This window comes from Oncorhynchus keta, chromosome 7 (genome assembly GCF_023373465.1).
Source record: "Oncorhynchus keta strain PuntledgeMale-10-30-2019 chromosome 7, Oket_V2, whole genome shotgun sequence".
Classification (NCBI taxonomy): Eukaryota; Metazoa; Chordata; class Actinopteri; order Salmoniformes; family Salmonidae; genus Oncorhynchus; species Oncorhynchus keta.
Genome location: NC_068427.1, coordinates 18,055,483 through 18,082,616, shown reverse-complemented (window position 1 = coordinate 18,082,616; position 27,134 = coordinate 18,055,483). Strand labels below are relative to the sequence as shown.

The 27,134-nt window shown below is 39.8% G+C and overlaps 1 protein-coding gene across 1 annotated transcript in view; it reads right to left on the bottom strand.

Moving 5' to 3' along the window:
• Positions 1-22,335, bottom strand: part of LOC118386111 (collagen alpha-2(V) chain) — a 60,166-nt gene extending 37,831 nt beyond the window's left edge. Inside the window, exon 1 of the mRNA XM_035773539.2 lies at positions 22,090-22,335. Coding sequence (XP_035629432.2) covers positions 22,090-22,180 — 91 coding nt within the window. The 5' untranslated portion in view covers positions 22,181-22,335. The remainder of the gene's footprint in view (positions 1-22,089) is intronic.
• Positions 22,336-27,134: the final 4,799 nt, after the last annotated feature.

Sequence of the window (27,134 nt, the reverse complement as noted above, 5' to 3'; positions counted from 1 at the left end):
AATGTGTAGGGGTCGGGACTTCGACTGGCTTTTCTCAGCTAGTCGAAATCATGAATGAGCATCATTTTTATGGATATATACAAAATGAAACGGCAATAGAAAACAAGTAAAACTAAATGAGATGCAGCTAGTTTGCAGTCTTTCCAGCTTCAGTTTGAAGTGAATGTGTTAGCTGTGATGTTGGCTAGCTCCGAACAACAATGTCCTGATGAGAGAGCACTTTTCTATGCCAGGTGAAATATCGCATCATTAGCTCATTGTTATGGATGTATTCAAATAAATGTCACGAGAAAACAGCTTAAACAAATGCAAATGCAGTTACATTTCTGTTATTCTGGCGGTAGTGTTTGACGTGTCTGTAAGTTAGCCGTAGTTGGCTTGCTAGCAAGCAAGGGATAAGAACATTGCTAGCCAGTATGGCAATAGAACATTTAGAACGAACGACTGGATACAGAACAAAAAATACTGAACAACTGGGTAGCGTCTCTGGCAACCGAACCAATGGAATGAAACACCAGCTCACTTCGGTAGCAACACTAGATTTGTGTCGGGTCTATATCTTATAGAAATATGAAATAGTATGAATAAAATCATACAAATACATGTTTTGATGAAAATATGTCAATCATTATTTGAATATGCTGGTAGCCCGTTGTATAAAAGTGATAATGCCCTCGAAGCCAGTGTTTGGAGGATATATTGGCACGGTTTGTCGGTCCTCGACTTTGTCTCGGGCCTATATATCCTCCAAACATCGGCTTCTCTGGGATTATCACTTAAATTACATATACCGTGTGTAAAGTGTAACCAATGCCTTTGCATTTTCAGTGTTGAAATTGGTGTTGAGGACTCTGAAATGTCTTGTCAGCAACGAGTTACTACATAGAGTCAGTTCAAAGTGCACAAAGTTGTGAGGTATGAGAGCTGGGGATTATAGGGAAACCTTGTTGGCACAACAGAACACTGTTGCTTCTGGTTTGAACACGCACTTCACCTTCCCTTCCGTTCCACAAACAAGGTTAGGCTTGGATGGGGATGAGGAGTTAAATGAATAAGTAGCTGATTACATGTCTGTGCTTCTTTTTCTTCTGGAGCTGTCCCCGATGGCCGGGGCTTCCTTTAAAGAAACATGAAACCCTCGAGTGGATCCAATCATGTTTGCCTGGGAGGATGCAGTCATTCTAAATTACTCCTATCCCCCTTCTACTGACTCCTAGTTTTCAATTGTCTTTGTTCCACAGAGCTCGTCTGTGGTCAAGTACCGTCTACACTGCAGGCCTGGGTTTAAATAGTATTGAAATCTAACAATTACTTGTGTTTTGTTTCATTGAGCTTTCCCTGGGAAAAATGGCATAGTCCTAAAAGCGCAAACCCTGCCTCCAGGCACTCCAAGCAGGCTCAAGGAAACGGTCGAAGACTTACAAATCTTACAAATAATTTAAATACTATTTGAACCCAGGTTTGCCACACAGATGTCCCTCGTAATTATATGCAGAATATTTACAGTAATACTGTGGTGTTCAAAGATGGCTCGAGTAACTATAATATGTGGAAAACGTACTTAGTCGGCTATAACATATACTTATACTGGATTAAAAATACAGCCCTAGCAAGCCAGAACAGAAAGTAATGGCGCCTGGGGAAGGTTGTGGGATAAGATCAGTATGGTAATTAATCCTTCACATAATCATATCAAACATGACTGGAAGCTACAGTAACAAGCTAGGTTCTCTTTTGCACTACTAGCTTTCTGCAAAATACAATGTACAGCAAACCATCCAACTGCAAACCAGCAGTGCTCAAAAGGGAGAATAGTAATAGCTACATATGTTCCCCCTTCTTACTAGCAAGGTACAACAATATGCCTGTTGCTGAAAATAATCAAATGCTCAAGTCATCAACTTGACTTCAACCTTATCTGGCCATGTGCTTTACCTCACGATGGCAGTTGGCTAACTCTGTAACCGTGTATGGTTTCTGTGTTTGCTTTTTTCCCTTTCAGATGAATTACAGCGCTCTGACCACAAAGCCAATGATGTTGAGCATATAACATATCATTTATGGTATTATAACACACCTGGCACATAAAAACAGGCATGAAGAAGAATTCCAGATCAAAGCATATAATTCATCTCTATGTAAAAGCCCTTATTAAACACTCCATAACGTGAACCAGCTGTGCTATACGTTGCATGTCTATTACTGTAATCAATTTCCATTTCACTCCAAAGTGGTCTTAAATGGCATATCTTACAATTTGTCATATCATTGTCATATCATCATTTGCATACATTTTTGGTGTGAAAACTAACCATATACAGGTACAAGATGTTCTTTTGTTTCGACAGGTGTAGACTAATAATAATATATAATAATATAATAATAATAATATTATAATATTATTAGGTGTAGACTACCTGTTTGATTTGTTACTACGTGTTATTTCTACAGTGTTCGGGTTAGCAGTAAAACATGTGGTTTCCACATCCTCTCAGGTGGTGTCCACTCGTACACTAGATCAAACCAAGCAGAACATGTTGATACTCTAAGTGTAGCTGGGCACGGTTTCTCTCTTTGTGAATACATACAGGCTATCCTGTAACAGACCTTCTGAATCAAACTCAGATACAATCATTAATTTGGTGTCAAGTGAGCCTCAAAGACTGCAAGCACCATATCAACAGACACAATGTACACCTTAAAAACCAATAACAAGCACCTCATTGACTACGACACAGCTGGAATGAACTTCCTCATTACTTCGATAGTGATTTCAAGCTCAATTTCTTCCTTCCATCTTGCATGCATGAGAACTCAGCCAATCCATACATCACACCAGGTTCATATATATTAGGGCATGTAATAGACTTTCTTTTAATTATAAAAAAAAAAAACGTTTTGGAACAGAACATTTAAATGAATGTTTCTTATTGGAGGTAGCTCCTCCCAGTTTCAGTTAATTTCTTCCGATTTAGTGCCAAATGAGGACAACCCACAATGCAAAGGAAACTTTGCATGGTGACGTACAACATTCCAGTTTACCAGCCGGCACTTTAACAGATACACAAGGTCACGGGATCCTGGTGTTTTATATCAACTAAGTGCATATCCAGATGTGGGAGAATAAACTCTCTGCTCTACAGCGAAGAGGAGGAACAGTAAGGGGATGTCTACTGCGATGTTGCACATATTTTTTACATAAAAAATGGAGTGAGAGTAAATGTTTGATATAAATGGAGATCTTAACAGAAACACTCACTCAAACAACTCACTGCAACAACTCACTGCAACAACTCACTGCAACAACTCACTGCAACAACTCACTGAACTTGAACAACTGAGGGGGATAGAAGCATAAATCTACATGATTTGATCATTGAAAGATAATCCTGTCTTCACTTGATCCTTCCCTAACAACTCCACCAACAACGGTCTCTTTCTACGGCATATAGTTTGTCATCTGTCCTATTTTAAATGTCAGTTGGGAAGTCATTATGGCTACCAGGGATTATTATTTAGCAATATCCCAATGTCTTTAGTTGATATACAGTAGAAACACAAAATATATATATATAATGAATATGCACTACCAGCACCATGTCATCAGGCTCAGGGTGATGTCATTCTAAATGACATAATAACACTGAATGGTTAAGAAAACATGTCAGTCATGGGAACTGATGTCCCGCATCCTAGGATATAATATGTCAACTGACACCAAACAAAATGGCTCACATGCTACCCAGAAACATCAGTGACAATAGGAAAAGTAAACAATCACCAGCGTGTTTATAACAGAGCAGCAGCTCTTGCAACTCATCCCTCAAGAAAACTGCTCCCCTGTCTTCGATTAGGCCTACTTCTACAATAGGGTTTTTACAGATCATTGGCCTCCCTGAACTACGAACATAGTAAGCACTGGGTAATTAACATCTAATTGATGCTTGGGATAAAACCAATCATAGATTTTTACAGTGGTAATGCTGCTCCAGCTGACCTCAAACCCTCTTTATGCATGCCACAAAGCAGACAACAAATCAGAGTTTTTAAAAAACATTTTCAAAGGACTTGATTTGTTCACAGAGCTGTCTAAGTTTCTGTGTGGATTCGTAATTGTCCTTCTCTGGAACAAAGAACTACAACTGCAGAGAATGTACTCAAGCTGGACCTCTATCTGGCTATACTTCTTAAACCTTGAATAAGCTAAACTCCAGTCAAAAGATGAAATCACTTATTCGATCATAATCATTATTTTTGGAGGGACAGACTTCGAGCTGTTTTATGTGGCATCGTATATATGTCATGGGAAACATCCCTGGGCTATTGAACATATACTGTACTTCCACCACCTTTCGTTTGACCCCGAGGCGCAATAATTCAATAATGCTATATTCTCTCCCCAGCGAGGGAAACATCCTTGCCTGGTGTTTCCTTCTAATGCTAATGATCTCTCTTTCTCTCCCGCTTTTCCATTCCATCTCTCTTCTGTTTGATAGGTCTGAAAGCTAGCAGAGTTGATGCAGCTGGTTGGCAATGACACTGACTTACATGACAGTGTGTTGCTCAGAACAACCTAGGGCTAGGCAAAGATGTGATCTAAATATTTACATCTCACAACGGCACCGCAAATTTGCACACTTTAGTCATTCACGTTCATGCACTTCAGTCATGCACTTTAGTCATGCACAGTCTAGGAATGAATGGGAATGCTTTTTGTTCACGGCAAATTCTCCAGTGTTAAATCATAATGATTCATTCATTAAATTAACACTGAAATTGTGTTAAATTAACACTTGGTGTAAAGCTTTATTTCCTAGTGTCTTGCCTTTCGAGTGAAATGCAGCGGTACTACTAATAATTGTATTTGTTAGTGACAAGAGACATGGCTGTTGCATTCATCCATTTTCAGTCCTATGGACTTCACCATGTGAGATCCTGAGTGAATATGTTATCATTAAAATGTTATTATTGAACACAATGCAATGCGTATTTCATAAGGCCTTATCTTAAAGGCCTACACTCTAAACATAACAATTACCTCTGTAAGTGTTTAATTAACACTCACTGGTGTAAAATAACCCCAGTGTTGGTGATGATAACAAAAGTTGAACCAAAACCACAACACATTTCACAGCATGCTCTATTGCAGGTTGATTTTTAATAATTGTTTGTTTCAATATCTATGTTTTGGGATTTACATTGACTGATTCACTAATCTATGCTTCTCCAATCTAAATGACATACATTTTCTAAACTAATCCAATATGTTACTTGGGTTTATTGCATCCGTTACTGAAATGGTGTTCCAGTTTAGATGCTTTAGCTAGTCTCATATTTCAGTCTTCTCAATGCTGGCAGTCTTTCTGAATGCAGGTTGCGGGTGATTAAAAATGATCAAGTTTGGATATCCACTCTCTGGCTGGATTTCAATTGGAATTATACATCACTTTGCGAGACATCATAATTTGACAGATTGCGTGAATAACTCGACATGTTGAGTTGTTTGGATTACCCAAATGTGGGTTAATTTTTCAGGAGGTGTGGCTTATTACAAGTGTGTTTTTAGTTATTTTTGGCCACCCGTGAGAGTAAATGTAATTACTGTTGATCATGTTAGGTTCGTACACACCAATGTACAATTTTCATTGAATATTATAGCAAATTACATACTCTAATACAAAAATACTGAATTACCATTATTATTTAAATATTGCACCAAAGTGGTTACTATCCGATGAGGGATTTCAAATTGGAATCTGCATAGGCATTTAAGGAACTCCTACACTACTTTAAGCTTTATTAAAGCGACACAATTGTCTGTGTTCGGCCATAAAATGTGATAGCAATTCTACTGACAGATGAATCAGAATGACATTTACCGATATCGACACCCCTACTAAGCCAAACCTCCGGTCTTTTGAGCTGACCCGCTTGGTCATATTTCAATAACCCAGCATTAAAAAACTATCCAACTAAGTGACCCATTGTCTGCAACCCAGCTGTTGAGTCATCCAAACAGTCCAGTACATTACATTTCATAATTATAATAACATTTTAATGATAACATATTCACTTAGGACTGAAAATGTATGTCTGAAAAAAACATTTGTCTGTCACTAACAAATTCAGTCACTCTACAATTCACTCGAAAGGGTAAGCACTTTAGGAAATATGCAAATGAAGGTTTGCAGTAAGCAGTGTGTTAATTCAACACTGTTCAGTGTCTACAAGGTTCCACACTTTCAGTGTTCATTTAACACTGGGGAATATGTTGTGTAGGAATTCTGACCAAAACTCAGGGAGGAAGAAGGAAGAAGAGATAGAAGGCAGTTTGTAAGAACAACAACCCACAATCTAGTGATAGCCCCCCTTGCCTCCGGTGACATCACTCAAACTAATCCCTGGGGTGGGAGAGTGACATAATGTATGGTTTTCACTTTATCAGTAAATGGACCCCTTCAAGTTTACGGCGCCCTACAGTATATCTCTGTTAAACGTGGTGACAGATCTAGAGCAGTCAAAATAATGTTATTGTAGATACAGAGTAGACTCCAAATTGCTCTCTTTAAAATACTAGCACACAATTGGTGCTTACATTTCTTTTGCATTAAAACCATATTTTAACGGATTCTGCAATTGTAGTATCCCACATAGCATAAAGATACAGTGCATGTTCTCACTTCCCAGTAGTGAGACCCAAAATGTTGACTAGAGTCAGCCTCAAGATATACATAAAACAAGGACTTAATAGAATTTCATGTTTTGAGAGCAAATCAAGTCATAATTTAAATGTTGACATCAAGTCACAAACACACTCGCTTTAAGTTCTAGGAGTTCTAGGAGTGAGAGCTGTGGGTGGAACATTTTAAACTATATGTTCTACTGACCTCTTGATAGTGTATAAAGTATAGTAAGTATATGCCATTTAGCAGACGCTTTTATCCAAAGCGACTTACAGTCATGTGTGCATACATTCTACGTATGGGTGGTCCCGGGAATCGAACCCACTACCCTGGCGTTACAAGCACCGTGCTCTACCAACTGAGCTACAGAAGGACCACATAGTGAAAGTAAGGTAAAAAAAAAAGTGACGTGAAAGTTACATTCCAAATATACTCACTTAAAGAGAACTGCCTCAATGGAGGCCAGGAAATGTCTCTTTTCCTCTCCTCTTATGAAAAGTAAAAAAATATTCTTAACTGTAAAGTTTGCATTCAATCAATCAATATATTCCACCACTTACTTAAGTGAACCACTCTCTCAATATAATGTATTACTGCCAAACTTTGAATTCATTCTTGGCAAGTTGTCTCCACTTTGTTTGCTGCAGCTCCTCCCTTCTATCAGCAACCATTGCATATTTTCTGAATATGTCATCAGCAGCTGTGTGAGCTTCAACAATTCTAAAATGTCTGGTCTGAATTCAGAGTAGGGTGGACCTTTTCCCATTAGGAAACAAGTATGTTCTTCAGTTTTAAAGGGAGAGTTCATCCATATCTCCTTTTAGAAATAGACCTAATTACATGGATAACCAGTAATAAATCCTATTGATGCTGAGGTACAGTATATACACCAAAATGGTTGACTCACCCACTCCCAAAAGCATTAACATTGTTGCAATCAAAACAACATGATTGGTAGGCCAATAATATCATGCTCCAAATGGTATGCTTAAATCAAACAGAAGGCTTGAACTCTAGATTATAGAATCTAAGTAATACATCCTCTTAACACATATCTGCATAGACCCAAAATAAACGTTTCCTTTATCTCTCCAAGGTTTTACAGGGGGATAAACGACTGTGGATATGAATAGCCCCATCCCAGAGAGCAAGCACGGAACTCTTCCAGAGGAAATTCCGCTGTGACAGGGCTTCCTGTGATGGAGCTAGCCCAGCCTGTGGGGAGGAGACTGGACTGAGAGAGAAGGAATCTGCCCTGGACAACATGTGCTACACAAAGCTATCCCACCACATATGCACGCATGGATGCACACACAAGCACAGCCCCCCCCAACCAAACCCAACCCAACCCTAAACCTAACCTTAACTCCTACCTCTAACCCTAATTCTAACCAAAATTGTAACCCTAAACCTAACCCCTAAGCCTAAAATAGCCCTTTTCCTTGTGGGAACCAGCGAAATGTCTGAATTTTCCTTGTTTTACTATTCTTGTGAGGACTTCTGGTCCACACAAGAATAGTAAAACCACACACACACACACATGCACACACACACACATATCTGTTTTACTATCTTTGTGGGGACTTAACAATTGATTCCCATTTTCCATAACCCCTTACCCTAAACCTTAACCCTAAACTTAACCCCAACCTGATCTCCTAACCCTAAACTCAACCATATGTCTTAACCCTTACCCTAATACCCTAACCCTAATTGTAGCCCTAACCCTAATTGTAACCCTACACCTAACCTCTAAACCTAAAATAGTATTTTTCCTTGTGGGAACCAGCGAAATGTCTGAATGTTCCTTGTTTTACTACCCTTGTGAGGACTTCTGGTCCCCACAAGGATAGTAAAACCAAACACACACACACACACCTTAATAACCTGCCAACACACATAACTGGGGATGGAAAAGACAGCACGACCACGTCATCAGTCAGATAAAACCATTAAAACCAGATATCAACTACTTTAGTGGCCTCGCTGAGTCTAGGTGGGTGAATAAAGATTTGTATGACTGGAGCCAGAAACCCTGTACGGTTGTGTAGATGCTGTGTTAACTAGAGATCCTCCACGTCCTATTAAGCAAAGCTTGAACGGAAAATGTATATAGTTTGTCTTTTCACGATGGCAATTATGAGGCAATTTTGCAAGCAATTGTTCCCCACAGAAAACACATGTGGAACCGCTTTGAGCACTGCACACATTTACAGCAAGCATCCAAAAGCTGCACTCAATAATACTTCACTCACGGAGTCTTTTTATTTTGCCAGTAAATGACTGCTTTCAGATGTTTGATCGCTGAAAACAGCCATCAATCTTTCTTAATGGCTGTTGTATAGGTTAATAAGTCTATGTCATGTGGTTAAATGTCACATCTAATGTATAATGTGTCATATAAAGTAGTTATAATATGACATCTCTGCATAAGAAAAGGCAACACCGCCTGTGAGATTTTCAAAGTTATTAAACAAACCAAACGTATCAGTTAACAGCCCGGCTCTTTCAAATCATAGCAACTCTGGTGAAATCATCCAATTTAGTTTCCTAGTACCCATGACTCACAGTGAAACTCGCAGACATTTCCATGGTCAGACATTCACATTGGTCTGGCTTACTGTGTAGTCTGCTTGTTGGGAGATGAATGGACATCGGTTTGTGACTGTCTGACAAAACAGTCGTACATTGTGCAAAAAAGTACCCCCCCCACAAAAAAAAATATCCCACATTTTCTAAACTAATCCAAACAGCTAGTTAAATATATTGTGCCCGTTACTGAAATGGTTGTTCCAGTTTAAGTGGTTTAGGTCTTCTTATCAACTTTCTGAATGCAGGTTGCAGGTGAAAAGAACTACAAAGGAATTACACAGCAGCATAATGTGACTTGCAGGCCTGATGTGGCCTGTAAACCAGTAGTTTACTAACACCACTGTTTTACATACAATTTAGCCAATCAAGGTAATACCTGATGTAGGTATCATCAAGTTACAGTTTAATGATAGCATTTGCCTAGGTACTCATTTGGTGAAAGCCATAAGAATTCCATAACCATGTCTCTGTCACTAATAAATACAGCCATGAGTGGAAACTCTACAATTCACTCAAAAAGGCACCCTGTGAAATATTAATATAAGTTCAGTTTTCAACATACAGTGTTAAAACAACATCCCCCAAAATACTGCTATAAATGTTAATTTCCCAACACCCTGAGAGTTATGGCTGACAACACTGAAAAGTGTCATTGGTATATGGATTAACACTGTAAGAAAGCACTTACTGCTTAGTGTTGATTTCAAATATGAACATAGCTAAAAATGTAAATTTCATAACACCTAGATCAATATAAACACTAAGAAAGTGTTGCTTTTAAAGGAGATGTAGAATTTTAGCATTGTAATTTCAGAAAACGTTCATAATATATCTTCAGTAATAGTGGAATGAAAGTGTTTCACAATAACTTTTTGGGCCAATACAAAATCATAATTTAAAATGCAAATTTCTGTTTCACAATGGCACCTTCCCTCACTTATATTTGCATCACTATAAAGTGTGGTCATCTACCCCTCGTGCACAACTAACAATGGCATACTGGGGCAAGCGAAAAGAGAATGATAGAGGCCTCTAGTGGCCAAAAGGCTTCCACCATTTAATGTAGTTAACTCAGTGGGGCTTCCAACTTCATTGGCTGATCCCTCCCGGTGACCCTGTTGGAGTCATCTCCAACTGGGCCATCAGGAGGGATCAGCCAATCGTGAAGAAGAAAATTGAATTCTATAAAATGGAGATAACCTCAATGGCGCTGCCATTTCTGTGACGGATGCTATAATGGCACAGATACAAAGATGAAGGAAGACGGCGCCGTGCTCCTAACCGATTGTGTTTTATGTTCGTTTTTCCCCGTTGTTTGTAACTTATTTTGTACATAATGTTGCTGCTACCATCTCTTATGACTAAAAATAACTTCTGGACATCAGAACAGCGAACAGCTTTTTTTTTTCCTTTAACGAGTTCGACGAGCCAGACATGAACAACATACTGCTTTCCCGGGAACAGGCCCAAATCCCCGTCATTTGCGCAAAGAGCCTTCTAAGAATTTGTAGGCAATGGAATAATCCACCTCTGCCCTCCGTTCTACTAGCTAACAAAATAAAATCGACAACCTACGAGGAAGATTAAACTACCAACGGGACACTAAAAACGGTAATATCTTATACTTCATGGAGTCGTGGCTGAACGAAGACATTATCAACATACAGCTGGCTGGTTATACGCTGCATCAGCAGGATAGAACAGCGGCGTCTGGTAAGACAAGGGGTGGCGGACTATGCATATATGTAAACAACAGCTGGTGCACAATATCTAAGGAAGTCTCAAGGTTTTGCTTGCCTGAGGTAGAGTATCTCATGATAAGCTGTAGACCACACTATCTACCTACAGTGGTTCATCCTTTAAAAGTTGGTACTGCAACATAGCTTGCGTGGGGCCGCAGAATTCTATGGCACGTTATTTAAGTGCCAACCAATGGTACCATTAATGCTTGTTAGTGCTAGTTCGACCACCAGAGGGCATCTTTGAGAATAATTTGATATCTTTCAATTGTTGCTGAACTAGAGAATTTAAAACCTTTTTTTGTAAGAAAAGAGTATATGGGACTGATTTTAAGAAATGTTGCTTAATTCATTTGATAAATATTATGGTGTATCGATTCCAAGAAATACAAAAAACCCTTTGGGTTTCCATTAGGATGGAATGGAAGATATAGCACTGTACAACTTGACTGTCGGGAGTAGACTGCAGTACTTGGCAATTTAGCTAAATAATCCCTGTGTCATGAGGGAGACTGGGGTTCAATTCCCCAATGGGGAGGAAAGAGTAGGCTGCCCTTGTAAATAAGAATTTGTTCTTAAAACTGACTTGCCTTCCCAAATGGAGATTCAGTGAAAATAACAATGATCATTGATTTATCAAGACCAGTCCCCATGCTTGTCTCAGAGCAGGGTGAAACTAAACTAGGTGTAGGGTATTGCTTCTAACTTCAATTTGCTTTTAAAATAAATAAGACCTACACCACTTTTAACAGCACATTACTCAACACTAGTGAGACTCATGTCACCTACGGTCGGCCTAAAGTATATAGAAAAATATGACGTGCCTCTCCTCCAATAATTACATATAGAGGATTGGAGGATTGGAGGATATTTCTGTAATTCAGTGAACTTTAATCACATAGTAATTCGTTATGGATCCATAACCAAATAAATATCAGCATTTTGAAAGAGTATTTTTATCATTATTTTATTAACGAAAGCATAAAGATGCCATCATTAGTTACATTGTTTTAGTTTAAACATGCAGATTGGCAATAAGAACAGTTTCCCTAGTCAGGGCCATTCTTAGTGCAATGCCCCTTAAAGTGTTGCTCTGTGCTACGCAGTGTGGCAGGGTGGGTGTCCACCCCCCCTCTCCCTTCCTCCTCCTCCCTTCTCCATGGGGTAGGTCAGTCTTCTGTGTGCGGCTCTGTGGCCCATCCCGTGCCCCCTGCCCTCACGCCTTGAACCTTGCACACTTTCAGTGGATACAGCTGGAGAACTGCAAGGCAATCCCATTGTGCGCCACTCGGGAGCCATGACCAATATGACCAATATATATTGTCCTGCTAATAATAGGGTTAATAATATATCTGTGTGAATATCCAAGGGGCTTTTATATAATTCTAAATTAATAATAATAATAATTGTTTGTTTAAAAATATATATATTTTGGAGGTGATTTTGTTTTCAAATAACGTAAAATGAGTGAGAAAAAGACCTTTCTTGGATATGGGGTGAGACATTGTTACTAATTTGTAAATACATAAAGCCAGATTACTATTTAGAATTATTTCTTTCTGTATTTAGAGGGAGGGAAACCAAAAACCTACAGTTATCTCATGGGTCTCCCAGTCGAGGAAAGCACAGGTATTGAACTAGCATCTGGAGCAACACAGCTTACACTGCTATGCAGTCTCTTAGACCGTTGCAACACTCAGGCAATGTACAACATGACTGGTCGGGTGTGAGCTACATAATACTGAAGTTGTGCACAATTATCAGTTTCTATTTAGGTTTATATCACCCATACATGTCAGTTAGAGACACAGTAGGCCCCAAAAGCATAATCAGTGCTCTAACTCCCCCGTGCGCTATCTTGAAGTGGTGACGCAGGGTATCGTACTAAACCACAAATTACCTCTAAGTACCGCAGCATACTCGCAAAACTTTTAGTGGAGCAACCAATGTGGAGAGTTTATCTGTATTTTTCATAGCTGTCTACTTACCATCACAGACCGATGCTGGCACTAAGACCACACTCAATGTGCTATCTTCCGCCATAAGCATACAGGAAAATGCTCATCCAGAGGCAGCGCTCCTAGTGGCCGGGGACTTTAATGCAGGGAAAACTTAAATCTGTTTTACCAAATTTCTATCAGAATGTTAAATGTGCAACCAGAGAGAAAAAAAACTCTACACCCCTTTACTTCACACATAGAGATGTGGACAAAGCTCTGACCATAATTCTATCCTCCTGATTCCTCCTGACAAGCAAAAATTAAAGCAGGAAGCACCAGTGAGTTGGTAAATAAAAAAAGTGGTCAGTTGAAGCAGGTGCTAAGCGACAGGACAGTTTTGCAAGCACAGACTGGAATATTCTTCCCGAAGCAATGAGGAGCACACCACATCAGTCATTGGCTTCATCAATAAGTGCATCGATGACGTCATCCCTACAGTGACCGTACGTACATACCCCAACCAGAAACCATGTATTACAGGCATTCCCACTGAGCTAAAGGCTAGAGCTACCGCTTTCAAGGAGCGGACTCTAACCCAGAAGCTTATAAGAAATCCCGCAATGCCCTCCGACGACCATCAAACAGGCAAAGTGTCAATATAGGACTAATATCGAATTGTCAATAACCAGTGGTTTAAAGTACTTAAGTAAAAATACTTTAAAGTACTACTTAAGTAATTTTCTTGTGTGGTATCTATACTTTACTTAACTTTTTAAACTTTTATTCCACTACATTCCCAAAGAAAATGATGTACTTTCTACTCCATACATTTTCCCTGACACCCAACAGTACTCTTTACATTTTGAATGCTTAGCAGGGCAGGAAACTGGTTAAATTCACACATCGGATCACCCCTACTGCATCTGTTCTGGCGGACTCACTAACACAAATGCTTAACTTGTAAATTATGTCTGAGTGTTGGAGTGTGCCCCTGACTATCTGTCAATTTAAAAACAAGAAAATCGTGCTGCCTGGTTTGCTTAATATAAGGAATTTGAAATTATATATACTTTTACTTTTGATACTTAAGTATACTTTAGAAATTACATTTACATTTGATACTTAAGTATATTTAAAACCAACTACTTTTAGACTTTTACTCAAGTAATATTTTACTGGATGACTTTCACTTTTACTTGAGTCATTTTCTATTAAGGTATCTTTACTTTTTTGAAAATGTGATACTTTTCCCACCACTGTCAACAACAAATATATAATTTTTTAAGGCTGTTTGAAGTTAGTGGACGAAACTGAAAGTAAAATAATCTCCACCATGGTCCATGCTAGATGGAATGTTGGGATGTCGGATAGCACGAACCTTTCCTCCGTATTGCTGGGAAATGGGATGGGGGGGGGTTGTTTATATTTAGCTGTAGTGTTGTTGCAATTCACCTAGCTTCCACATGGGCGAGACATTCTACATGTAGCGCCTTTAACACTCCTGGTGTTGAATCCTGTTTATTTCATTTAAATTGCTGTGTAGTTTTGCAGAATCTAAATTCCCTTATTATTGAGTCTTTAGAGAACTGATACACATGTATATCTGATACACCATCTCCCCAAAGAATGATCTCACATGCCTTGTATGAGTGTGTGTGTTTGTGCATGTGCGTATGTGCATGCGTGCATCATTACAGATGTAGGATCTTAATTTGACCTATATCTCAGCAACAAGTGATCAAATTAAGATCGTACATTTGTACATTCATGATTATGTGTATGAAGTAGTGTCATTCAGTAAGAGTTAATCAACTAACAGATCCATTGTATAGTAATGAGAGCCAGAAATTGATCTAAAATCCCATTGTTCACCACATCTGATATAATCTACATGTCACAGCACTCAGTACTTATCTCTGTGCTGAGTCTAAAATGGATCTGCTTTTCCTACCATATGAGTGTAATTGCGAGGGACATTACAGAAACGGTCATACTTGGAACTGGTAGAGAAGTAAAGTATTCTGCACTTGCTGTTGGACCATTATGGCACCTAACAACAGACAGACAACCTACCAGAACCTTAGCAGTCAGAAATAGTACAGTAGACACAGAACAGTTGGAATCCTTGGCTTGACTCAATGCCAAGAAATTCTCTGAACATATGTGTTCCAAATCACCCGAAACATCCATTTGGCAAATCTGTTCTGGTATTTGACCAGGAACTCTAGAATCATGCAATCTGCATCGCAATATGTTTTGCCATGGCAAAAATGAAAACACGAAGCGGACCTTACTCTTTGGCCCTTTAAAAACCTGCTATATGTAAGCTGTTGTGCACTATAGCTTGGGAAATAAATAAATGTGACCTTGGATGACAAAATAATGATGTTTGTTTCCAACATTAGGGCTGTTTTCCTAAATTTAGTGAAATCCTCTTCATGTTTTGCTTCCTTGCCACGAAATTTAATGCGATACTGGTATCGTCCCGACCCTAATTATGTTGTCTATATAGCTCTTTGGGTCTCAAAGTCATGCAAACAGAGTTTACATTTGATGTCCACATTAGCAAATTAGCCAACATAATAGTGCCTCAGTGAAAATCATTCAGGTAATTGAAGAATCTAAACTACTCATGGAAGGGTCATATATTTGTCATGCTAACTGACAACATTGGAACCCTTTTCACTTGAGCCAGTAAACTTTCACCTGTGAATTTTTACCTTCTGAAAAAATTAGATCATGCCCTACATAGGCAAGAAAACAGACGAGCAACTGGCACCTGATTTAAATAGTTGAATGGAGTTGTTAAGGCCAATAAAATGAATACCCAAATATTGAGCAAACATGGGGGGACAAGCTGAGTTGAAAGGGAGCTAACACATATCAGTCTGTCTGACTTCCATTCGACTTCCATTCCTTTATTCATTAGTCATATACTGTGTCGTGTACCTGACTGAGCCACTAGATGTTCTTCTGGGTAAGTGCTCTGCAGAGGCTGGTGGGAGGAGCTATAGGAGGATGGGCTCATTGTAATGACTGGAATGGAATTAATCGAATGGAGTCAAATGTGGTTTCCATATGTGTGATATGTTTAAAACAGAAGAGGTTGGTGGTAACTTCATTGGGGAAGACGGGCTCGTGGTAATGCCTGGAGTGGAATAAGTGGAATGGTAGCAAACATGTTTTCAATGTGTCTGATGCCATTCCATTCGCGCCGTTCAAGCCATTATTATGAGCCTTCCTCCCCTCAGCAGCCTCCACCGATTTAAAACTGTTCCATGTTGACACACGAGAGGAGGACCATGTACATGGAAGGAACCTACCTCTTAACCCCAGTCAGCTGTCAATTAAGTTTCCTACACAACAAGAGCATGGAACCTAAACATGACCACCATGACCATTGCCACCTACTAGTCTTTGCAGACAGCAACCATAGACCTTAACCACAGAATCAAGCCTAGAATTTAGGTTTGTGCAGGCCACATGTACTCAAACATCGGGCACAGAAGGCACAGTACAGACAAGAATAATAATAATAATAATATATGCCATTTAGCAGACGCTTTAGGAAACCACTTCTGACATCATACAATCAGTATCTAATGAGTATAATGGTTTAATAATTGCAATGACCAATTCAGGAAAGTATATGTTTAGTTGTGCTGCAGAACTGGGTTCAAATAGTGTCTCAAATATTTGACTTCTGCCTGAGTGCCAGATGGGCACTTTTGGGACTATTGGTTTCATTATGCCAGGCAAGCTCAACCAAGCACAGCTTAAACAAATACTGTTTCAACCCAGGTATGTAGTACTATCTCATTACCTGGGTCTCAAGCATTGAACCTGCATGGCAGACCCTCCCATAATGTGACATGACATATCATGAAATTGGACGATTTAAACCAATTACGCAGGCTTTGAAATGGTCACCAGGGGACAAATAGAGAACACGCTTAGTGGAAGAGAACAGTATATTTAAGACTGCCAACCTCCAGTGGATCAACTCCAGAGGGCAGACACCCCTCCTGATCTCCTCTGACAAAATACAACCAGCTGTATAAACATTCAAAACCTGCAAAGGCAACTCAAAACGACAGACGCACACCATTTGCCAGCCAGTTTGTGTTCTTGAACGAAGCAGATGCTAACAGACCATCTTGTCTGGACAGGTTGTTGAATGGATCTCAGAGACGATTGAGAATGAAGTGCCATTCAGAGCTGACGCAACATGTGCAAAATTGACGTTTTCTCACTTTAAAAGCTTGGGAGCTGGAAAGAGGAGAGGGGGCTCCCGCCCTTAAGCAATGAACCTACATATCCACAATTTCCACATCACCTAGGCCCCAAGCCATACCCTGACACACCACATCTTACATCAGCTCTATAACTTCCTCCCCAGTCTCCTTCCTTTCAGCCAATATGCTTGTTTTAATACTTTCCAAATACTGCCAAAGCAACTGTTTTAACATCTGGAAATCATCCCCCCTCCACTCCACCGTTTGCTGACTGCCATCATTTGGTTTATAAGTAGTGGCCTCTTGGGCACAAGCTGCATTAAACATCTATCTGCTCCGTCAGTCTGTGGTGCCGCTGAGTCATCCAGGTTCAATGCCATGGGCTATCATACCAGGCAGTTGATAAAACAAGGATATCTGGCACTCTGGTTGAGATGTAACCCACAAAGTACAATCTGGATTTATTTTAGTCCAACACGGGGAATAAAAGTTGCATGTAATCAAGTCATATGGCAAAAATGCAGCACATGGTTCTAATCAGTGTCATGTCTGGTGGACCTGGTTGAATTCAAGTTTGGACATTTAGTGTTTGCGGAGAAAACCGTCCATTTGATGCATTGTAACTGATGTGGCAATAACACCTGGAACCGATTTGCGAGTCAAAGTTACCTCATACTGTATAGGTTTCTTGATTCAGAAGAGAGAGAGAGAAAGTTAATCAGCCTCTTTGGCATTTGTCCTAAATAAATACCAAAAGGTTCATGAAAAAGAACAAATCTAGTATAAAGTATAAAGTATAAAGTTATAAGTAAATGAAAAGAAGGTTCCACAAGGGTTAAAATGGTTTAATGTAAAAAGTGAAGTCCCTTTGACGTACAGTGTTAAGTGGCCATCTTTGCAAATGTTTTGCAGGCTGCCCTTTGGGAGGGGGAGTGTTCACACACTAACATATTCTTGAATGGCTTCTCACAGCTCTACTGTTGGGCACGAACTGCTGCTTTTGGTTACTTGGGACAGTGATCCTTGCACAGTATCTACTCAGAAAAAGACTTACAGGACATCTTGTATTGTGCCAGTAAAGATCTACCTGTCAGAGGAACGATGGTGTTTGCATTGTGGGTGCCAAGTTTTCACCACTCGTTTGTCACAAGACTATCAAGAGTTTGAGACCCTTCAGCAAGCAAACTTCCAACAAGCGCATACCCATACAGTATGACATTAATCTAAAACTGTTAAACTCAACATTTGGATTTCAAACATTTGCTCTAAACCTGTTTTCAGCCTTCAAAGGTTCATCCTGAACTCTCCCAAATTCTTTCCAAGTCTCTCCCTCCTCTCAGAAATATAGCCAGTTTATTTTAAAAAACACTTTAATACCCTCCACAACCGTCCTCTTCATGGTTACAGTCTTTTTTTACAGAACAGATACATATTACTGTTATATTCCAATTACTCACTATCATCAACATTCAACCACACCGAACTTCAAGTTGGCATTTTCTCCATATAAAATCTAAATTAAACCCAGTCACACTGAATATTATAGATCATATATGCTTATATGCTTACTAAACTGAAAACAAATCTTGGAATTTTATACAATACATTTACACTTTTGACAAAGAGCCTTTAAAATGTGCAAAAGAGCACAATGAATCATTGGGTGTGTCTAGAGTTTCCTCAGTAACACCTCAACATATTCAGCAGCTCATTGCTGTCACCACATTAGAGACTTTATTTTTCATAGAATCTTTATATGATTGCAATACACAGATCTCAATTTAAAGTCAGTTTCACACAGCAGGAAAATAATCCTGCAGAAACAGGAAATGTGAAGTGTTATGTGGATTATAATTACAGTGGCTTGCGAAAGTATTCATCCCCTTGGCATTTTTCCTATTTTGTTGCCTTACAACCTGGAATTAAAATAGATTTTTGGGGGGATTTGTATTATTTGATTTACACAATGTGCCTACCACTTTGAAGATGCAAAATATTTTTTTATTGTGAAACAAACAAGAAATAAATAAAAAACTGACAACTTGAGCATTAATAACTATTCATCACCCCAAAGTCAATACTTTATAGAGCCACCTTTTGCAGCAATTACAGCTGCAAGTCTCTTGGGGTAAGTCTCTATAAGAGTGACACATCTGGCCACTGTGATTTTTGCCCATTCGTCAAGGCAAAACTGCTCCAGCTCCTTCAAGTTGGATGGGTTCCGCTGGTGTACCGTAATCTTTAAGTCATACCACATATTCTCAGTTGGATTGAGGTCTAGGCTTTGACTAGGCCATTCCAAGACATTTAAATGTTCCCCTTAAACCACTCAAGTGTTGCTTTAACAGTATGCTTAGGGGCATTGTCCTGCTGGAAGGTGAACCTCTGTCCCAGTCTCAAATCTGTGGAAGACTGAAACAGGTTTCCCTCAAGAATTTCCCTGTATTTAGCGCCATCCATCCTTCCTTTAATTCTGACCAGTTTCCTAGTCCCTGCCGATGAAAAACATCCCCACAGCATGATGCTGCCACCACCATGATTCACGGTGGTGGTATTCTCGGGGTGATGAGAGGTGTTGTGTTTGCACCAGACATAGCGTTTTCCTTGATGGCCAAAAAGCTCAATTTTAGTCTCATCTGACCAGAGTACCTTCTTCCATATGTTTGGAGAGTCTTCCCCTACTTTTTTCTTTAAGCAACATCTTTTTTTCTGGCCACTCTGCTGTAAAGCCAAGTTCTGTGGAGAGTACGGCTTAAAGTGGTCCTATGGACAGATACTCCAATCTCCGCTGTGGAGCATTGTAGCTCATTCAGGGTTATCTTTGGTCTCTTTGTTGCCTCTCTGATTAATGCCCTCCTCCCCTGGTCTGTGAGTATGACCAAATTAAGATACTGCATCTGTAGTCTGGTTCTGACTCAGAGTGTCAAACAGAGTTTGATGGGTTCTTGAAATGACAAAGTTCTAAATACAGGGATTTGTTGCTGACGTTCTAAGGACTCATAAACACCTTGGAAAATTGGATGGCTATGCCTTCCTGCTCATAATGATGTAAAGTAGCTTAGATTGTAATCCATTCAACACTGACCAACTCTCTATACTTAACATAGTAATTTAATGAAGCCATATACTAAAACATCCCTCAAAAGCAGTCAACATTCTGCTGCTTTGACAGGAATACATTTTTGATGGTCTTCTCCCTGGGCTGACATAATTTGTCAATGTTCTGTGGGAACATGAGTTCAGGTTCTCAGTGCCTTGTTTCATATGGACAAATATGGAAACCCTTTCATCCACCGAGAGCAGAGGGGAAAACTATAGACCCTCTGGGACTAGTGCTCTGAAATTGAATAAAATGCGAGGAAGATCATTTTCCTCCGAGGAGTCATCACCAGTCGTCCATTTTGAAGAGGCATTAGGTCAGGGGCCCTACTTAAATATGGCGTATTTCAAGAGTATTGGATTTATTTTCACATCTTGTCAGGCTTCACAGTTGGCCATATATTCCTATAATAGCTAAAGTAATACATACTATGGAAGAGATGGCTCTATAGCAACATCATTGAAATGGCGGTAATTAGTTCAACACAAAATGTGCCGACATGTTGAACATCATTACACTTCATACATGCACAGATGTAAACCAGGAATTTTAAAGTTCCTGTTCATTCCACCACAAGAGGGCTCCCTATCTAGGTTACTCCGATGTCATGTTTTGGGTGAATTACTTTTTTTTTAAATCGAACAAATACAGTATCTATGGGTACTTGGAAAACAAACTCCAATTGAATTTAAGCTACAAATCAAACATTGTTTTGACAGCTCACTGAGCTGAAAACAGGGGCCACTCAAGGGCCACAGAGATCCTTTTCAGTAATCTGCTTTATGGTTTTCCCCTCATGACATCATACACTGAACAATATTCCATGACATCATGGCATTGAAAAAACATAAAGTGACTACAACAGTAACACTCAGCTCTGGGTTTTTAAGTGCTGGGTCGCTAGTCTGTAGGCTACCTATAGAGAGCTCCAATGACTCTGCATTAGAATGCAAGCTATGTTCCATCCGAGACACATGGTGTTGAAATAGTCTAGGCAGATGTAGAATGCAGAGAAAACAAATCTGGTTGCTGGTAACACTTAATGAACAAGAGATGAGGAATAAAGTTAGTACTCTGGCACTTCTTTTCTCTCTCAGGGCTTTCTTCTGGCACCTTAGATTAACATGTAACATCACTGGAAATCACTGACATACTGTATGTCCAAACAGGACAGTACAGTATATGATTGAGAGCTGATTTCCCGCTTTAAGATAATCCACACTATAGTTACTCTCATCCAAAACTGGAATTCATTTTTGAGGTCCTGCCAGCTAAGGTCTGTGTCAATCATCCTTTACAGACATGTATCTTACATGTTCCATACCTTCACTGTGTCTTCAGCTGCTATCCATGAGAACGTAAAAAAGACCCCCCCCCCCAAAAAAAAAGATAAAGGTGAAAATTCTATTTGTCATGTCCTTGCTATCTACTTTGGCAAAAACAGATCCAATTCAATAAACATTTTTTTCTTCCATTTGGTAACAACAAAAACACTCAATAATGAAAAGTGCATTACGAATGTAATACATTATTATTATTTATGCGTTATGTTTAATTGTTTAATTGTTATCTGTATTTAGCAGAACACACTCCAGAACTACCTTAACATCCAACAATTTGAACCAAATGAGGCTCTTCACAGATAAATGTTCAAATTCAACAACAGAAGAAAAAAAATCAAGTCCTAATCCAACAAGATCATGTTTAAAGTTCAACTCATCTTGGAACCAACAGCCACACTCTTAATGCTACACCAATCAGCAATTAATTGTTAAAATAAATTAGCAAGGATGTACTTACCACTGTTTCCATCCTGGCATTTCACAAACAAAACCTGAGCCACAGAGACAACCAGAAAAAGGCAAATCCTTGAATGCACAAAGCTCATCATGTCTACAACAAAGACATAGGCTCTACTTGTGCACAAAGCGGGAAAAAAGGGATGAGAAATGCCCAGGTTATCACTGTACCATGTAGCCAGAGAACACTTCCAATAAGCAGCGAGCAAGGCAGACCCAACCCAGACTGCACGAGTGCTTTTTTGGGTAGTTACAGCTTTAAGTGAGAAGAATGCTTGGCAACCCTAATTTTCCTCCCCCTTTTGTCAGTCCTCTCTCATAACCATCCAATCACAGGCATTTGTGGCTCTGAAAACTACACCCTTGTTCCCATCTTTTGAATGATGAATGATACGTTCTTGTTACTTAAACAACAAGATCAGAATTAGAGCAAAGATGAGAAGAAACAGACAAGAAAAGCTTTGTTTGTTTAAAACTGTTTTGCTCTTCCCTCCCCACACCCTCCCTGGAGTGGTTGCTAAGCAGGACTGTTAAAGTGCTGTTTTATTGTCTTCAAGGCACCAAACCTAGCAGGGTCTGAAAGGCAACGTTTTATTAGAAGCACAAGAATAGAGTTCATGGAACATTATCATTGTCGAAAGGTGATAGGAAATCTGAACAGAAAACATGTAATAACGTTGTTTAAATGCTCTTAGGCAGGTGACTTTTGATTGATGGGCCCTCAGAAATGAAAGGAGTAACAGTTTGATTCTCCTTTTATAATAACAGCAGCCGATGCAGACTCGCCAGAACAGGCTAACATCCGGTTTTCAGGGATACAGCATTTTCCCCTGAAAAGCTGAAGCAGGAAATCCACTCAAGAGTCTTTCTACGCCTGCTGTGTTAGGTTATAATATCAACGTAGAGGAGGTGGCAGAGCAGCTGTATCCAAGATGGAACTCAGAAGGCTCAGCATATTACAGAAGCGATAGGGGAAGGGGAAGCCGTGTCAATTTGTCACACAACCTTATGGAGCAAGATAATCATTTCATTGCTCTGGAAAGCCTCTGCCATATTGCTTTCACCTATTTGATTCCCTCAGATCTGCAAACCTCAAAGAGGGAGGGATTGGAGGGAGTAGTCTCTTGAGACAGCCTGAGCTTATTTGGTTCCGAGTGCTGAGATTAGGAGGGAGGACATATTTCTGGACCAGGCCTGGAATCAGAGGAGCATATTACACTTGTATTTGGTAGAGCCTCGTCTGTCAGATTCAAGACAAACCGGGAGTAACTTTTCCAGGAATTAGGGAGGAAATATTTCTGGACCAGGCCTGGAATCAGAGGAGCATATTACACTTGTATTTGGTAGAGCCTCGTCTGTCAGATTCAAGACAAACCGGGAGTAACTTTTCCAGGAATTAGCATAATATTGAGATGAGCTATGATCATTACTAGGCAATTTTTTATTAAACTCTGTCACGTTCTGTCCATCGTTCGTATGTGTTTTCCTTGTTTTAGTGTTGGTCAGGACGTGAGCTGGGTGGGCATTCTATGTTGTGTGTCTGGTTTGTCTATTTCTATGTTTGGCCTGATATGGTTCTCAATCAGAGGCAGGGGTTAGTCATTGTCTCCGATTGGGAACCATATTTAGGTAGCCTGTTTTGTGTTGGGTTTTGTGGGTGATTGTTCCTGTCTCTGTGTTTGCACCAGATAGGACTGTTTAGGTTTTAATTTTTTCTTGTTTTGTATAGTCTGTTCATGTATAGTCTGTTCATGTATAGTCTGTTCATGTATAGTCTGTTCATGTATAGTCTGTTCATGTATAGTCGTCTTTATTAAAAACATGAATAACTACCACGCTACATTTTGGTCCGCCTCTCTTTCACCAGAAGAAAAACAAATAATAAATGTTGTAAGGGTTAACTCAGAGGAAGTTTTCATGGGACCCAATGACCATCAATTCAGGGTAAAATATTGTCCCCATGGAGTTTGTTAATTTAAAGTTGAAAATGGAAAGGTTTTCTTGATTCATTTTCTGTGACAAACTATATTTACTGTAAAATGTCTACTATAGTTTTCAAGAGCTGAACAGATGTGAATAAGATTTTCAGCACTAGCCCCTTAAGTGTCTTGAGTCGAGAGAGGAGTGAGGTGCTGGAATATGCTGTCAGCAAGACATACTTTTTTCTGAAGTTCAACAGTTATGTCTTACCTATGTATGTGTTCTCAATACAATTTCTTTCATCACATTTCTTTCATCACATTCCAAGTGGATCAGAAGTTTACATACACTACCAAATACTCATTGAGTGTAACGGATGTGAAATGGCTAGCTAGTTAGCGGTGGTGCGCGCTAATAGCATTTCAATCGGTGACGTCACTTGCTCTGAGACCTTGAAGTAGTGGTTCACCTTGCTCTGCAAGGGCCGCAGCTTTTGTGGGGCAATGGGTAATGATGCTTCGTGGGTGTCAGTTGTTGATGTGTGAAGAGGGTCCCTGGTTCGGGCCCGGGTAGGGGCGAGGAGAGGGACGGAAGTTATACTGTTACAGTAGCATTGCCTTTAAACTTTAACTTGGATCAAACTTTTGGGTGGATTTTGACCCATTCCTCCTGACAGAGCTGCTGTAACTGAGTCAGTTTTGTAAGCCTTCTTCCTCGCTCAGTCTTTTTCAGTTCTGCCCACAAATGTTTTAGGATTGAGGTCAGGGCTTTGTGATGGCAACTCCAATCCTTGACTTTGTTGTCCTTAAGCCATTTTGCCACAACTTTGGAAGTATGCTTGGGGTCGTTGTGCATTTGGAAGACCCATTTGCGACCAAGCTTTAACTTCCTGACTGATGTCGTGAGATGTTGCTTCAATATATCCACATAATTTTACTTCCTCATGATGCCATCTATTTTGTGAAGTGCACCAGTCCCTCCTGCAGCAAAGCACCCCCACAACATGATACTGCCACCCCCGTGCTTTAGGGTTGGGATGGGTGTTCTTCAGCTTGCAAGCCTCCCCTTTTTCCTCCAAATATAATGATGGTCATTATGGCCACACAGTTCTATTTTTGTTTCATCAGACCAGAGGACATTTCTCCAAAAAGTATGATCTTTGTCCCCATGTGTAGATGCAAACCATAGACTGGCTTTTTATGGTGGTTTGGAGCATTGGCTTCTTCCTTGCTGAGCAGCCTTTCAGGTTATGTCGATATAGGACTCGTTTTACTGTGGATATCAATACTTTTGTGCCTGTTTCCTCCAGCGTCTTCACAAGGTCCTTTGCTGTTGTTCTGGGATTGATTTGCACTTTTCGCACCAACTTACGTTAATCTCTAGGAGACAGAATGCATCTCCTTCCTGAGCGGTATGACAGTTGCGTGGTCCCATGGTGTTTATACTTGCATACTATTGTTTGTACAGATGAACGTAGTACCTTCAGGCATTCGGAAATTGCTCCCAAGGATGAACCAGACTTGTGGAGGTCTACCATTTTTTTCTGAGGTCTTGGCTGATTTCTTTTGATTTTCCCATGATGTCAAGCAAAGAGGCACTGAGTTTGAAGGTAGGCCTTGAAATACATCCACAGGCACACCTCCGATTGACTCAAATTATGTTAATTAGCCTATCAGAAGCTTCTAAAGCCATGCGATCATTTTCTGGAATTGTCCAAGCTGTTTAAAGGCACAGTCAACTTTTATGTGAACTTCTGACCCACTACAATTGTGATGCAATGAATTATAAGTGAAATAATCTGTCTGTAAACAATTGTTGGACATATTACTTGTGTCCTGCGCAAAGTAGATGTCCCAACAGACTTGCCAAAACTATAGTTTGTTAACAAGAAATTTGTGGAGTGGTTGAAAAACAAGTTTTAAAGACTCCAACCTAAGTGTATGTAAACTTCCTACTTCAACTGTATGTGTAACAGTTCCTCTGTCACAGTCACACTTCAGTCTCCTGGCTGTGTTTTACGTTGTGGGTGGTTAATGAGAGGAAAGAGCATTGGACTGTGTTCTCAAGGTGCAGAAAGCATCAGGTGATTTAGTTGCCATCAGGACTGGATGTGTGGTGAACCACTGGGACTGGATGTGTGGTGAACCACTGGGACTGGATGTGTGGTGAACCACTGGGACTGGATGTGTGGTGAACCACTGGGACTGGATGTGTGGTGAACCACTGGGACTGGATGTGTGGTGAACCACTGGGACTGTGGCGGAAGTAGAGGATAAAGGCAGCTGTTATAGGCCTGTCATCAGAGAAGATAGCCAGAGGGAGGCTATATTGTAGCTGCACAGGGAGCAGACATTAGTCTGAGTCATGGCCTGTCTTCCCTCCTTGTCTATGTTCCTGGCTGTCTGGCAATGGATTGGTGAAAGTAAATAATTTTTTCCCACGTTTTCAACACAACAAATCAATGTGATGATGTTGAATCAAACTGATTGGATTTGCAGAAAGTCATCAACGTTCGGGCATTTTGTCATTATTTCACCAAAAACAATGACATGGTGACATTTTTTATTTAATTCACTTTAGTTGAAAACTCAACTAAATGTAAATCAAAACTAGTCATTGAACTGACATCTAGTGTGCTGTCTCTCTCTCTTGTCTGTCAATATTAGCATCTCTGCTAGAAGTCTTTATAGTGATTATAAAGCTAGTTGGAAGCTTTACATTGCCTTCATATTGTATATTCATACTCCTTGACTTTTTCCACGTCGTGCTACCTGAATTCCAAATGGATTACATATAATTGTTTTGTCACCCATCTACACACAATACCCCATAATGATAAAATGAAAACAAGTACATAAAAAAACAAGTATTACAAATTAAACAAATTATCTCATTTACATAGGTACTCACACCCCTGAGTCATTACTTTTGTAGATGCACGTTTGGCAGGGATTACAGCTGTGAGTATTTCTGGGTAAGTCTAAGAGCTTTCCATACCTGGAGTGTGCAACATTGCCCATTTTTACTTTGAAAATTCTTCAAGGTCTGTCGAATTGGTTGTTGATTTTCAGGTCTTGCCATAGGTTTAAGTCAAAACTGTAACTCGGCCACTCGGGAACATTCATT